The 15858-nt window shown below is 35.0% G+C and overlaps 1 protein-coding gene across 7 annotated transcripts in view; it reads right to left on the reverse strand.

The window, feature by feature from the left end:
- The window catches only part of LOC121380513 (RNA-binding motif, single-stranded-interacting protein 3-like), a 282378-nt gene that overhangs the window by 91468 nt on the left and 175052 nt on the right, over window positions 1–15858 (reverse strand). The window contains exon 1 of one of the 7 annotated variants that reach the window (XM_041509357.1): window positions 8531–8782. The exons of the other annotated variants lie outside the window; for them this stretch is intronic. Coding sequence (XP_041365291.1) covers window positions 8531–8659 — 129 coding nt within the window. The 5' untranslated portion in view covers window positions 8660–8782. Of the gene's footprint in view, window positions 1–8530; window positions 8783–15858 lie in introns of those variants that run through there. 7 annotated transcript variants of the gene reach the window in all.

The raw sequence follows: 15858 nt of genomic DNA on the forward strand, positions 1-15858 counted from the left end.
TTGGGGACACAGTTTCTAGTAACAGGGGACACAAGCCAGATTTTATCTTTATTTATACAGGTTATGACAAGAAATTATATCTGATGTGGGGAGGAACACAATCTTTAGTGGTTGGGGACACAGTTTTTAGTAACAGGGGACACAAGCCAGATTTTATCTTTATTTATACAGGTTATGACAAGAAATTATATCTGATGTGGGGAGGGACACAATCTTTAGTGGTTGGGGACACAGTTTTTAGTAACAGGGGACACAAGCCAGATTTTATCTTTATTTATACAGGTTATGACAAAAAACAACAACATACATTTTCATCCTCAAGTGGGGTTCACAGCACCTCTTACTGGGTCCTATTGGCCTAGTACTGTAGACCAAATTTCAGTGACTCAATGTCAGTAATGTGAAACTGAATATCAGCAAAACAGTTAACTTCCTGACACCATGGATGAGGGTTTTGAAGGCAGTCACTTTCCTGTTAGTCTTGGTGTAATCTCTTCTTTCTTTACATCAGTATATCGTAGAGCTGTTCTTGGAATTGGAATTCTTATTTAATGCTCTAAAGACACTTAAATGGTTATACTTATGAAAGAGACAGATACACACACAGAAACACAGACAGAGAGAGACAGACAGATGGACAGACAGACAGATGGACATACAGACAGACGGACAGAGAGAAAGAGAGAGAGGGACAGAGGGAGAGAGAGAGAGAGAGAGAAAGAGGGAGAGAAAGAAAGAGACACACACACACACAGACAGAGACATAGGGATACAGAGACAGTGAGAGTTTTAATGTTAAATTTGATTATTTTAAAGATAGGTTTTTTTTAAGTATATATAAATAATAAAAGCATTTTTTAAAGTAATAATAAAAGCATAAGTAATAAATTAAACTTTAATGAAAATGAAAAATGGCAGGGTTTTATTCCCCCATTTATTACCATTAAAGGCAGACATGTAACAGCTCATGGTGTGCCAAACTAGAAACCTTCTACTGATGTTATTTACAGCACATGCATACAAAATGACGCATTTGTAATGCAGATCAACAAATGTGGTGACACGCTGATTTCCTTTCGATTTACTCGGTTATGTAAAACTGGTGCATACATTTACAACAGTAACAGCTGATCATTTACAATTAGTTCATACTTTTAACAGTTAAATGGCTAGCTTACTATACAATTAGCAAGTTGGCTAAAAAAAATCTAGTATTTATAGTCCCCCACCCCTCCCCAGAATTGTTCAGTGTTCCTTTTTTAATTATTTGAAATGACCAGAGATAGTAATGATTAAAAATATTTATTATAACAAGAAAGTGACAAATTTATGAAGCCTGTTTTTCCTAAATATTTGTACTGGCATAGGAAGTAGGGGGTGGGGGACAAGGGGAGCATGTGCCCCCCCCCCCCCCACTTTTTAGATATTTTGCTTTATATTTGCTTTATAATAGTGTAAAAGTGTGTAAATATAAGTGCCCCCCCCCCCCCCCCCCCCCAACCCACAGCACCTTCCTACACCACTGATTTGTGTTTAAGCATTGCAAATATGTGTAGTTATATATGTAGAAGTCAAAAACTGGCTTTGTAGATTATTTGTTTTAATTACATTTTACTGGGCTTTATGCTAACAACATAAAAATGTGTACATGAATGGTTTTTCAAAGGAGCATTCTTCACCAGAAAATGGGTCAGCCTTGAAGTCTTTTTTTTATAGCCTACTAGTAACCCTATTTTATGATGACACTGCTGAAATACTATAGGTATTCTATTACAGGTAAATCAACCCATTATCCTACTCAGCTGGAATATGTTTAACGCCTCGACAAATGTTTTAAACTATGATTATTTTGTGACTAATATGACATGGTTTTCCAACACTTGGTCAAGATAATATACAGCTGGAAATTAATCAAGCATATGATCATGTCTTGTACTTCACAAGTAATGGTGACTATTTAGTGAATACGAAACTCTGAAATTAATGTTCTATGTATACGGAGGATAATGAAAAAGACTGACAGCAAGTCACATGATCCTATAACATCAATATTGAATGTATACTAGAGAAAAAGACTGACAGCAAGTCACATGGTCCTATAACATCAACATTGAATGTATACTAGAGAAAAAGACTGACAGCAAGTCACATGATCCTATAACATCAATATTGAATGTATACTAGAGAAAAAGACTGACAGCAAGTCACATGGTCCTATAACATCAACATTGAATGTATACTAGAGAAAAAGACTGACAGCAAGTCACATGGTCCTATAACATCAACATTGAATGTATACTAGAGAAAAAGACTGACAGCAAGTCACATGGTCCTATAACATCAACATTGAATGTATACTAGAGAAAAAGACTGACAGCAAGTCACATGGTCCTATAACATCAACATTGAATGTATACTAGAGAAAAAGACTGACAGCAAGTCACATGGTCCTATAACATCAATATTGAATGTATACTAGAGAAAAAGACTGACAGCAAGTCACATGGTCCTATAACATCAATATTGAATGTATACTAGAGAAAAAGACTGACAGCAAGTCACATGGTCCTATAACATCAATATTGAATGTATACTAGAGAAAAAGACAGAATCCAGAAATAGGGGGCGGTACGTAGCCCAGTGGTAAAGCGTTCACTTGATGCGCCGTTGGTTTGAGATTGATCCCTGTCAGTGGGCCCATTGGGCTATTTCTCGTTCCAGCCGGTGCACCATAACTGGTATATCAAAGACCGTGGTATGTGCTATTCTGTCTGTGGAATGGTGCATATAAAAGCTCCCTTGCTACTAATGGAAAAAATATAGCGGGCTTCCTCTCTGAGACTATATGTCAAAATTACCAAATGTTTGACATCCAATAGCTGATGATTAATAAATCAATGTGCTCTAGTGATGTCGTTAAACAAAACAAATGTTTTTTGAATCCAGAAATATGTCTAAAAATGTATGTCAAATACCCAACAGCCACCAATTAAATAATGTGCCACAATACAAGTGCATGTATAGGAAGTGTAGAGGGGGAGTCAAGCAAATTTTATAGAGGGGTGGGCGTTGATCAGACATATTTCTTCAAAAAATAAATTGAAAAAAACACCCACAACACCTATCCCCTGAAACCATGCTTGTAATATTCAAAATTAAATATTTTATTTCCCTCAAATGTCATCATCAATTCCATAAAAAAATTTTTTTTAATAAACATGTCAAAAATCCCATTGAGGGCCTCCTCACTAATTATGGCAGTGGAGTTGAGAGAGGAATGTGTGATCCTCCATTAAAACATCCCCACCACAAAGCAGCCCTGAAAGGAGCTGGTTTAAATTGTAGGTTTCACTTGCAGGATTACCTGTTCCAAAATACTGGCTAACTGTTGGTTATGCAAGTTATTCCACAGCCAGCTGTTTAGCCATGAAATTGCCCATTGTTGCAAAGACAGCGAACAGACTGGAGGGAGATATTTAACACTTAATATCAATTATATCACAGATTATAGCTCCTTTATTCCAAGGCTGCTCTGTAATTTATTCACACCCTGTAGGAGAGGAGACTATTTAAAATGTAAGTGCTCTCTTTAATGTAATGATATAAAAGATGAAAGTGAGAGGACCCTCATTGATTTCTAATTTCATAGAATAGATTCACAGATTGGATTAAGTTAAACAAAAAAATTGGTTTATTGTCAAGTTTAGTAAAAATCAGTTTATCAGACTGGAAATAAATGTTTAAAAACACCTGCAAGAGTTTTAGTAATTTAAAAAAAAAAAATTATAGAAAGAGAGAAAAACAAAATACTAACTAAAATGCATGAAATTTCAGTTCTTTATTAGCTACAAAATGTAGTTTGTAAGACAGGTAGTAAATTTGTAGATATTTCACAAAATTGTAATAAAAAATAATAAGTAATACGTAATAAAAAAGAAGTTTTAAATAAATGAAATTGGGATGACTTGGAGAAGTGAAAGGTGATTGATGGGATAGAAATTTGGTGGATGGATAGAAGGATGGATGGATAGATGGACAGACAGACAGACGGGACGGATGGTCAGATCGACAGACGGAAGGACAGATGGATGGATGGATGGATGGATGGATGGATGGATGGATTGACAGACAGACAGGCAAATGGATGGTCAGACTGACGGACAGATTGATGGGTATATACATGTATGCATACATGGGTGAGATTTAGATGGATAGTGTTCTACAAATATCATTTTATACTTTCTTTACAAAAAATTTAATTACAAAAAAAATTACATGAACAGTAAATTTTAAACATTTATTATTGTTTGCCAATACTTCCTTATAATTATCTGTTTTATTTAAATCACCAAAACACCTTTTCTTGACACATGTTGGATGTCCTTGTCCCATCCCCAATAGGGCCTCATTACATTACCGCTTCAGGGCTGGCCAGATTTGAGTGGTAGGACGCTTACACATAGTGCGATGCCTGACCGAATTAAGAGCACCATACCTGGCGGTTACCCAGCACTGTTCATTTAGCACACCTGCTGATATAATTGCCTTAAACATCACACCTGTAAAAGCTGCACAGGTGAAAATGGTACACAAAATTCACTGTCACTCAACATTACAGAAGGTAAAAGAAATTACGCTGTACATTTGTAAACTTCAGCCAGAAATTATTTTTTTCTTCTTCTGTTTTTAGTTGTTGGTTGATTTTTTTTTTTTTTCAATTACAAGTATTCATGTTGAAGCCTGCTATGACATTGGAGCCTGATGGCTATGTACATAAATTAACCACGGTATTGACCAAGTACAAAGAGTGATAAAGCATGGTGCTCATTTCCTACAATAGCCCATAAACCAGACCTTTGATTTTGAGCAAACTCGTGAAGTCTATAATATACACTGATGAAATTAAACTTTACTTCTATACTGAAGACTGTGATTTACAGCGAGATAACACTATAGCGCTCTGATAACAGAACACAAGGCAGGTGGGGGGGGGGGGGGGGGGGGGGGGGGGGGGGGAGAGAGAAAAAAAAGAAGTTTGAAGGAGTTCACTGGAGGTTAATAATACTGCATTCCTGGAGAGTTTTCTATTTTACTTGCTTTGAAAGGGAACTTAACAATATGTGTCTACTCAAGAGCGGGCAGATTGTCACATCTCTCCCAGTGTTGTCCCTAAATAGCTCGGGCTGTAGAGAAAAACCATCCTTTTGTGCGTGATCCCGGCACAGAGGGCTATACCTGAATATACTGTCCCACATTTCACTTGACGGTAAATAACATGAATTACGAAGCCACATTCGGCTCCTATTCAAAAGGGCACATCTTCAATTTTACAGCCGGTTGCGATATCGAAAGATAGCCAACTTGCTCCATGTGAATTTGAGCGTGAAAGAGCCCATACAAAATCGTAGTCCATCATTCAATACGATTTTCGACTAAGTGCTCGTTTAAGGATCTGCACAACAAAAAACGAGGCAATCACTTTATTCACTAGCCAGGCTGTCCTGATACAAACTACCAGTCAATAATTCTCACCTGGTCACCTGAACTCATGTTTATCACTCACTATAACAGTCTTCTGATTTTCTATAGTATTTTCTGTTTATGTGTGTCCATGGTAACCATTCTTTAAACGTTTAGCTATAATCTGTCATAATATACGCCATTAAAAAAATTCAATAGCAAATATATTTGTTAAAAACAAATCTTATCAAGTCCTACATAAGAACATTTAGCTAATCTGTCTTAATATGTAATTTATAAAGTCCTATATAAAGACAAATTTATAAGCACAAATATTGAGTTTAAAAAATTAAATAGCCAATAAATATGTTGTAAAAATTTGCTTATATTACGAAATTTAAAAAATTTAATAGTAAATATATTTGTGAAAAATATTTATATTTTTAATAATGGATTTTTAAATATGGAAATAAAAAGGTTTGAATTGTAGCAATATTTAAAAATAAGAGTGTAAAAAATAAAATAATAATTTTTTTTAATCACATTAATTATTTTAAAATAAGAAAATACCAAACCAAGGTACACATACTTTAAAGTACACATATACTTGTATGTGTATAATACATAGTACAAAATATAGTTTTCTAGATGGATGATATAAATATATAATATATCTTAACAAAATTTCAGTATGTACATTACATGTCCTGTATTTATTTAAAATTGTACTTTTTAGGTTGTTGTTTTACAAGTACATTTTTTAATTGATCTATAAGAACATTTTTTTTTTAAGTACATACTACATATTCAACTCTTTTTTTTAAAAGTAGAAGCCAGGTTGTGCCAATGTTGCTATCACCTAAGGATGTAACAGGTAGATGCTAAATTACAGGTGTGTCTCGAAGTAAGCATTCTTTACAGGATTACTAACGAGTCCAGGCTTCACTGGCCTACATGTACCTTAACAGGTAATGTTTCACTTAAGTATTCAATGTGTCTCTTCATAGAGAGAGAAAGATAGAGGTCATATCTTGTAACCTCTGTAACCATCCCACTGAAACATTGTGTAGAAACCTAAATAAGCAGGACTATAATGTCTACAGTGTATTCAGGTTTGCAAATAAAAAAGAACATGTCCTATATAAAATAATGATGGGTTAACAGTTAGTATATCTGCACATGTCATGGGTGTGTAATACTAGAATGGGTGTGTGATACGGTTTCAGTATGTCATTGATGGCTTAAGAAAGAATTATAATACGGGGAGAGGATTAAGGGACAATCTGGGACCTTGAGGACTTGAATAAAGTACTTTAAAGTACTGATATTTTTAATATACTATAAAAAAAAAACACCTCAGTATTTTGTTTTGATGTCTTTTTAATGGTTAGTGGGTGAGATTTTAGTTGGTACAGTGCATGCCTAAAGTTCTTGGCTCACAGGATCAAACCCCTTTGGTGGATCCATTGGCTTTTATCTCATCCTAAACAGTGTCCCACAACTGGTATATCAAAGCCTGTGGTATGTGATGTTCTGTCTGTGGGAAAGTGCATATAAAAGATTCCTTCTTGTAAATGGAAAAATGTAACATGTTTTCTCTTAAGACAAAATTACCATGAATGTTTCACATCCAATATATAGCCAATAATTAATTTATCAATGTGCTCTACTAGTGTTTATTAAATAAAACTAACTTTTTTCAGTGGTTAAGTGAAAATTCCCTAGATAAAACTTCAATCAAAATGAATTTAGAGTGAAAATTATTGGAATTCATAACTTCATGGCTGATAATAAATAAAAACTAAAATACATTTTTATATATGAATTGACATTTTTACTAGTAATAGAAATATTTTTAACATCAAATTTAATTGTTTATTATTTTATTAAAATTAAACCTTTTATTATATATTTTTCACACTCTATAAATTATAATGATAGCCAAGTTGTTAATGAACTGTTTCTTTTTAGTTTCTATTTATTCCACAATCAATGTTTGGGGGTTTTTTAATTGTATTCCACCGATACATTAAAAAAAAAACCCCACCTGATATTGGTTAAATCAGGTACATGTATATGCATATGCATTTTCAAGTTCAGTGCATATAATATATTCTTCACTGAAAAACTAAATTTGTATTTGAGATTTCTATGAATAAGCAATGTGTGAATTCAAGTGTACATAGAACATAATCTAATTTCACACACAGCGGTTTCATCTTTAAAATTATCTCTTTTATGTGAATCAGTGAGGCATAAATGTCTTAAGATTTACAGACTACTTGTAGTTAACATATGTAAACTTAAAATAATTAACAAGAACAAAATGTCCCAGCAATATTACTATTTGTTTGTTTTATATATATATATATATATATATATATATATATATGTATATAATATTTAAGATCATCTGTAAAATCCACTTTAAAAAAAATCTGAATGGAGTACTGATTGAATGGATAAGTCGCTAATAGGAATCATACCTATTTATATCTGAAAATACAGTATTCAATGGTTCAAAAACTAAACTAAAATATTGATTTTCTAATATCAGTATTAACACTATTGATAAAACCTAACAAATAAATAAATGAAAAAAAATTTATATTAAAAAAGTCAAAGTGGTAGAATAATATAAAAATAATTTTTAAAATCCAAAAGAATATCAAGTTTAAAAAAAAGAGTTTTAAAATCAGTTGTAATAAGTAAAATGTAACTGGCCACAAGTTGATAAAGTCACACTGTTGATGTAAAAGATCCCTATAAACTGGAAGTTGGTGTAAATGAACTAATGACTAAACATACAAAACTGACACCTGTCAACTTGTATGTATCCTAGTCCAAGCAGAACAACAATCTAACAAATATGAAGTAAACAAACTCACAAAAATGTTGAAAACAACACGGAGAAAAAAATTAAGGAATCTCTAATCCACACTAATACTGACCATGGTCAAGCGAGACAGCTCACAGGTAGGTAACAGGTATGATGGGTGACAGCAGCGTCAGGTAAAACTATATCTACACTACCTACATGGACAGGTAAATACTTGAGAAATGTACAAACCTGTTGTAAATCATCCAAACGTCCACAATCACTAATGGGTGGCGAGCTAGCCTGCATTGCACATAATCCAGAGTTGGGTAAATCTACCAAATATACTTGGCCCTGCCTTACGGAGTAGCACAGTGACATGCCCGGTGCAGAAATAGTGTCCAAATGCTTCGGCTCCAGCCCTGTCCCAAGCCCTACTATGGAGCATGTACTATTGTCACTCCTGCGTCAAGCTGACTGGATTGCTGCGGTGGTGGTGTTCCACATCACAGCACGAAGGAGATCAAGCCAGGCTGTGAGTTGCTGGAGCGAAGATCTATGCATAGACTTGCTACCAGGTCATGGGACTATAGGTAGAAATTCTACAAGAATTGTCTTTTTCTTTCTTTTTTTTCCCTTTTTTTTTGTAAAAGAGATTGTGTGTGCATATAACTATATATATGAAAAAAAAATTGATACCACCTGAGGCAAAGGGTTTTATTTATTTATAGCCAACAATGTTAATTTATTTACTTTGTCATGAATGATTGTGAAAGGAGTAATTGAAAATGTGCTCTTGAAGGTACCTGATTGAATGCCTGATATAAATCTGAAGTACGTGACATATGATAAACTAACAGAAATGTTTTATGCAACCCTGTACCCTTTTGCTGCTAGGGACATAAGCACTAGAATTGTCACCTCTTCCATACATCCAACTGTCCACCCATCCATCTGTCCCCTTTGAATATTTAAAGTTTAATTCCTCTCAGTTTTTAAAAGATGATTATTTTTTTTTACTGCCTTGAATATCATATATAATTAGATATATAATTATGTAATATTACTTAAGAGTAAACATTGAGTGAGCTATGGTCTCATATTGTATACATCTAATTTGATCTCAAAACTTTATATCCAGGTTTCAAATATAATTTATATATAAATAATATAATCCATAGGATATCCATCACAGTATTTATAGAAATAGTATTTATAGAAATAGCCAGACATGTTAAATACCAAATAGTCGTAATGTAAAATGTGCTGAGGTGTCAGTAAACAAATATTCCCTTTCTTTCTAAAATAGTATCTCTGTACAAGATAGACATTTACACAAACCCCCAAAATGAATATTATTTATTCAGTACCCTACTAGGATGTACATACTAGTATTATTTAGCATTAAACATATATTCAATATTACCTTATTATTGGTAAAGAACAATTTTGACCTCTCACCCGACATATCCAGCATACAGACCCATACAAAATTTCTTTTTAAACCATCCAGGCATAAAACAATTTTTTTTTTAATTCCACAGATCCATCAGGTGTAATAAAATAATTATGTTGCCTTCAGCAGTGTGTGATAATTTCTAAAATAACCATTACTACAACTAAAACAAATTAATAACTGAATCTGTTAAAGACCAGGAGAGAGAAAACAGCCTTACAATGGAAGATGGTGAAACTGACCAAAAGACAATTAACTCATAATTAAAGTTGTTAGATAAGAAGAAAAACAAGTAGAAAGGGGGAAAATAGCAGTCTTAATTTCCAAGTGATTAAGCAGTTAACTCATCACAATTAAAGCTGACTGGTGCTAGATTCCCATCCCAGTACCCACATTGAGGTTTTAACAAAATGTTAACGTTTGTTTTGTTTAGTTTGGGTACTACAGCACATTGATATATATTAATCATTGGCTAGTGGAAGTCAAACACTTGATAATTCTGACATACATTCCAACAACAGCAAGGAATTGCTGTAATATATCCACTTTGCCACAGTTGGGACAGCATATGCTGGTTGCATGGGACAGGCTTTGTCATAGAATCATGGTTGGGACGGGACAAACCCCAATCAGAGAGTGTGTCCATCAATGGCAGGGTTTAACCTGTCACTTGCTAAAAAAACAAATGTAAATTAAAGTTGAATTTGGCAAATTACTAATTCACCAAAAAGTTAATTCAAAACTCATCGGCCATTTTTGCTGTTTGGCTAAATAAAACTTCAATTTGGCAAAAGATTTTTGTTTTAGCAAGATTTGCCAAATTGCTAATATTTTATGGGTTTCAGCCTAAACCCTGCAAGAGGGTTCAATACTACAACATGTACCTTAGGCAAGTGCTCTACCAACTGAGCTAGATACTGTCCCTTGAGTTTTAACAGCTCATTTGTTAGATATCAAGCCATATAGACATCTCTCTCACTAACCATTAACCCACTGCCCTGGACAGATAGCCCAGATAACTGAGGTGTATGCCCAGGATAGTACACTTCATTCTTAATTGGATATAAGTTTGAAAATAAGGTTTAAAAAAACACAGAAAAAAGCCCTTACAATTGAAGATGATGCAACAGACTTGAGACAACAAAACAAATGACTGAAGATCAATCATGAAGTGTATAAAATGCACCAACTGTTTGTCCCCTAGGGATCATATTGTGGAGTACTTGCTGGAAGCCCTGGGGCCACCAATATGTTCACTTTAAAACACTGAAGAGGTCTTCATTCAAACAATCCAAAACTTCATTCCCATCTCCACTGGCCAGCATTTGTGGCTTAGATATATCCTGAGGCATGTAATATACTGTTTTTCATTTAGTACCTACACCAAATGAATGACTTCATTAAACAAGTAAGGTGCCAATATAATAAAACTAAGAGTAAAACATGTTATAAAGACCACCTACCGGCTATACTAAATGTGGCCTTTATAGAGAAAGGACACATGTTGTATGTGAATGTTTTTCCAAGATTTGTAAACGTTTTAGTTTGTATATTGGTGAATATTTTTTTCCATGTGACATTTATGCACTCATGATTTCAGTCAAACACAAGCCATTAACCATTGACACCTGTCCTGAATGGATAGCCTAGATAGTTGAGGATATGTGCCCAGAACAGCATGCTTAAACTCTAAGTACACAAATACACAAATATATATATTTTTAAAAACATTTAATGAAATAAAAACATCTAGTGTTATCTTGAATACAGTTATTGTGTTGAAATTTCTCTAACAATAGTTGACCAAGATAAATACTGTGCTGTAACCATGAGCAAGTCTAGAAGTAAAATTCTTGTATACCTGTCAGTGGTAACATTAAATGAGGGAGGAGACTGGATTTCAATGATAAATTGTCTTGAGAAGCTGGTATGTGGGGCCTCTCCACAACTGTGGTCACTTCTTCAAGTAAACATTTCATCTTATTAGTGTCGCAATTGGTGGAAAAACTTAACTCAAGTATTTGTTCAAAATAACTCAAGTAGTTAACCCTTGTACCGTAATGTTTCAGCTTATTGATCTAAGATAAGTTTTACTTGCAAAAGAGTTAAATTCTAAGATAAATCTTGTCTGTTGTGAGGTCCAAGGGCTTGTGATTCATCTGCAGTAGGATATACATAATCTTTAACCCTTTTGATCCTCATTTTCTACACCGTGATTGTGTTTTATGACATACACTGATACATGCCTGCTAAATGTGAATCATGTGTTAATGGGTTAATCCCACTATAATTCAGCAGTCCAATTTGTCAGTTTGAGAGACATCTTTACATTAAGCGTGTAGAAATAAATCAAAAGGACAAGCCAAGAATGTTTCTTTAATGAGATCCCACAACACTTTACACTCTGGCCTGTAAATGTCTACCATGATTACTCTGAAACTTGGTTTAGAGCATGAGCAAAAAAGAAAGAAAAAAAGACTACTGCCATGTAAGCTGCTCTTAGCCCAGTGGTAAAGCGCATGCTTGATGCACGGTCGGTCTGGGATCGATTCCCGTTGGTGGGGGATCATTGGACTATTTCTTGTTCCAGCCAGTGTACCACGACTGGTATATCAAAGGCCGTGGTATGTGCTATCCTGTCTGTGGGATGGTGCATATAAAAGATACCTTGCTACTAATAAAAAAAAATGTAGCGGGCTTTCTCTCTAAGACTATATGTCGAAATTACCATGTTTGACATCCAATAGCAGATGATTAATAAAGTAATGTGTTCTAGTGGTGTCAATAAGTAAAACAAACCCAAAATACTTATTTTGATGTCTGCCAATGGTGACTGGTTCTATGATTCCAAAGGACAAAACCTGTACTATATTTAAAGTAATAGCTCTATGCAAGACAATCCATAGAAACTTTTTTTCAAAGAAAAGAAACATGTACATTGCTAATTTTCATAGGGAACCTAAACCACACAAGTTCATGATAGTAGTATAAATTAATGTTTTATGTCAGCCAAGTAATTGGTTAACTACAGGTTAGTTGGTGTAACAGACATAATGGGATGTAACTCATTCACTAGAACGACACAATAGAGCTAGTCAGAAAATAATGAAGTGAATGTTTGCTGAAGGGATTTGAACCTGATCACATGGTATTCACTCATTCATTCTTTAAATTAATTTTCATGGTTATATCTAATTAAGGTTAAGCATGCTGCCCTGAGCAAACATTTTAGGTATTTAGACAAGAGGCTAATGGTTGAAGAAAAAGAAAGAAATAGAGAGATAGAAGAGAGAGATAGAAGAGAGAGAGAGAGAGAGAGAGAGAGAGAGAGAGAGAGAGAGAGAGAGAGAGAGAGAGAGAGAGAGACAGACAGACAGACAGACAGACAGACAGACAGACAGACAGACAGACAGACAGACAGAGATAGAGAGAAAGGTGGGAGAGAGAAAAAGAGAGAGAGACACACACACACGGAGACAGACAGACAGATACAAAGAGAAAGGTAGGAGAGAGAGAGAGAGAGAGAGAGAGAGAGAGAGAGAGAGAGAGAGAGAGAGAGAGAGAGAGACAGAGACAGAGACAAAGACAGAGAGACAAAGACAGACAGACAGACAGACAGACAGAGATAGAGAGAAAGGTGGGAGAGAGAAAAAGAGAGAGAGACACACACACACAGAGACAGACAGATTAAAGAGAAAGGTAGGAGAGAGAGAGAGAGAGAGAGAGAGAGAGAGAGAGAGAGAGAGAGAGAGAGAGAGAGAGAGAGAGAGAGAGAGAGAGAGAGGGAGAGAGAGGAAGGGAGAAAGAGAGGGATCATTGTAATGACGTTGGGATCATTGTAGAACTGGAAAATTCCCACTAACTACTGTTAGTATGAATCCTCTATACTAAAACTACTACATACTCCCCCCCCCCCCCCCCCCATCTCAAGTAAAGCTATGTAACAGAGATGTAGGCCATGGGCAGTTGAATTATAATTGTTTGTGTTGAGAAAACACCCAATCCGTACATCGCTCCCAAATGTAACAGTTAAACCAACCTGCAGTGAGGGGATTCAAAATATAAACCGTCTGCCAACTGAGCTACTAGGGAAATACCCACCCGCTGATGCCAGTAGAAGCACTTTATACCAACATGACTTTCATATAGAGAGAGTACTTGCTGGGACAATTTTTTTTTTCAATTACATTCAGTAAATAATCATTAATATAACTTGAAAACACATCCATCAATCAGATAAATGAATGGACATACAGGTATGTATAGTCAAACAGATGCTCTATGTTCTCTGCACCATTTGGTGGTGATCGATGAGCCTTTTTGGTCCTTATATTCACTTAAATCAAACTGAAAATCACCTCATCAAAAATCAACCAAAAGGTGACTATAAGAGAAATGATGCCTGCTATAAAGAATTGCAAAAATATTATTAGATGATACCTTCGAAACCAGATTTCATACAAGATTTCACTTCGTTTTTCTATCTATGTTAAATCCAAAGCATCTCTAGAATGCATGGTCTTCTAGCAGTCAGAAATGTTAGTCAGCAATGTAATCCAAATGGGAAATCAACCAAATGACAATCAGAATTGTGGTCAAGCAGAAAATCACAGCAATAACACACCGTATGGCTCCCTAGTGAACACACATGCATCTCAGAATTGCCAGTTTATCTTGAAGGGTATCACCGATACACGTGTAAGGCCATGGTATGTATATTATATACTGTCTTGTAGAAGAAAGATGATCATCAAACCTGTTGCCTGTTGTTACTAAGAAGAGAAGTGTATCGGTATGTGATAAGTGGGTTTCTCTTGGATACTGCAGTCTATGGGATGAATTTACGAAGCCTGTTTTTTCTTAAATGCAGGTGTTTAAGCATTGTAAATGTATGTAGGTACATGCATTTAAGATATAAACATGCTTTGTAAATTTGGCCCTGTGTGTCTATATAACTATTAACAAAGTGCCAGAGTCAAAAACATATACCAGTGCCATTTCTTACAAATGAGTTTCATTTTAGTGCATCTGCGCACACACACACACACACACACACACACACACACACACACACAAACACAAAACCCCTCAAAATACTAGATTTTGCCATATTAATATTTAATTTGCTTTTAGGTTTTACTTTTCACAATAATAAAAAAGTTTGTCATTAAGCAAAATATGTAAAACACCTACTATACTAAACCTGTTTTTATAAGCATGTGGTCTTTCCATTCAGATCTAACTGAAGAATATGTATGCTGGACATATCTCATATGTGCTTTATAGACAAATGTTTGATATATATATATGGTGCATTTTAATAGTACCGGTAGGTTCAGTTGTATATGAGTTGATTGAAAGAAAGAAAGAAAGAAATGTTTTATTTAATGACGCACTCAACACATTTTATTTACGGTTATATGGCGTCAAACATATGGTTAAGGACCACACAGATTTTGAGAGGAAACCCACTGTCGCCACTACATAGGCTACTCTTTTTGATTAGCAGCAAGGGATCTTTTATTTGCGCTTCCCACAGGCAGGATAGCACAAACCATGGCCTTTGTTGAACCAGTTATGGATCACTGGTCGGTGCAAGTGGTTTACACCTACCCATTGAGCCTTGCAGAGCACTCAGTCAGGGTTTGGAGTCGGTATCTGGATTAAAAATCCCAGTACCTACCAGCTTGTAGACTGATGGACTAACTACGATGCCACTGAGGCCGGTATGAGTTGGTTGAAATCAGAAACCATTTAGCATAAAAACATATTAATATCAGGTACAGTGATATAAACCTTTTGTCCTACTTTGCATAGACAATAGAAAGGAAAAAGAATAAGTCATGTTGTTCCATTTTAATATGGGTCTGGGCAACAACACAGTCTAAGACTGAAATGAAAGGTCTTTTGTGAACAAAATGTTTTCCACATGTTAATAGTTGCCCTCCCTGCACGAAACAGGAACTAAGTATGATGCAGGATGTAGCCATTGTTCTACAGGTATTGTTTGACAAAATCTGATTGAAATGTTTGAACACGTTTCACCATCATACTCTGGTATGTACAGAGCATTAGAATTCAACCATGTAGTGACAATCGCATTGCATAATTACAAAATATACAT

Source organism: Gigantopelta aegis, chromosome 9 (genome assembly GCF_016097555.1).
Source record: "Gigantopelta aegis isolate Gae_Host chromosome 9, Gae_host_genome, whole genome shotgun sequence".
Taxonomy (NCBI): domain Eukaryota; kingdom Metazoa; phylum Mollusca; class Gastropoda; order Neomphalida; family Peltospiridae; genus Gigantopelta; species Gigantopelta aegis.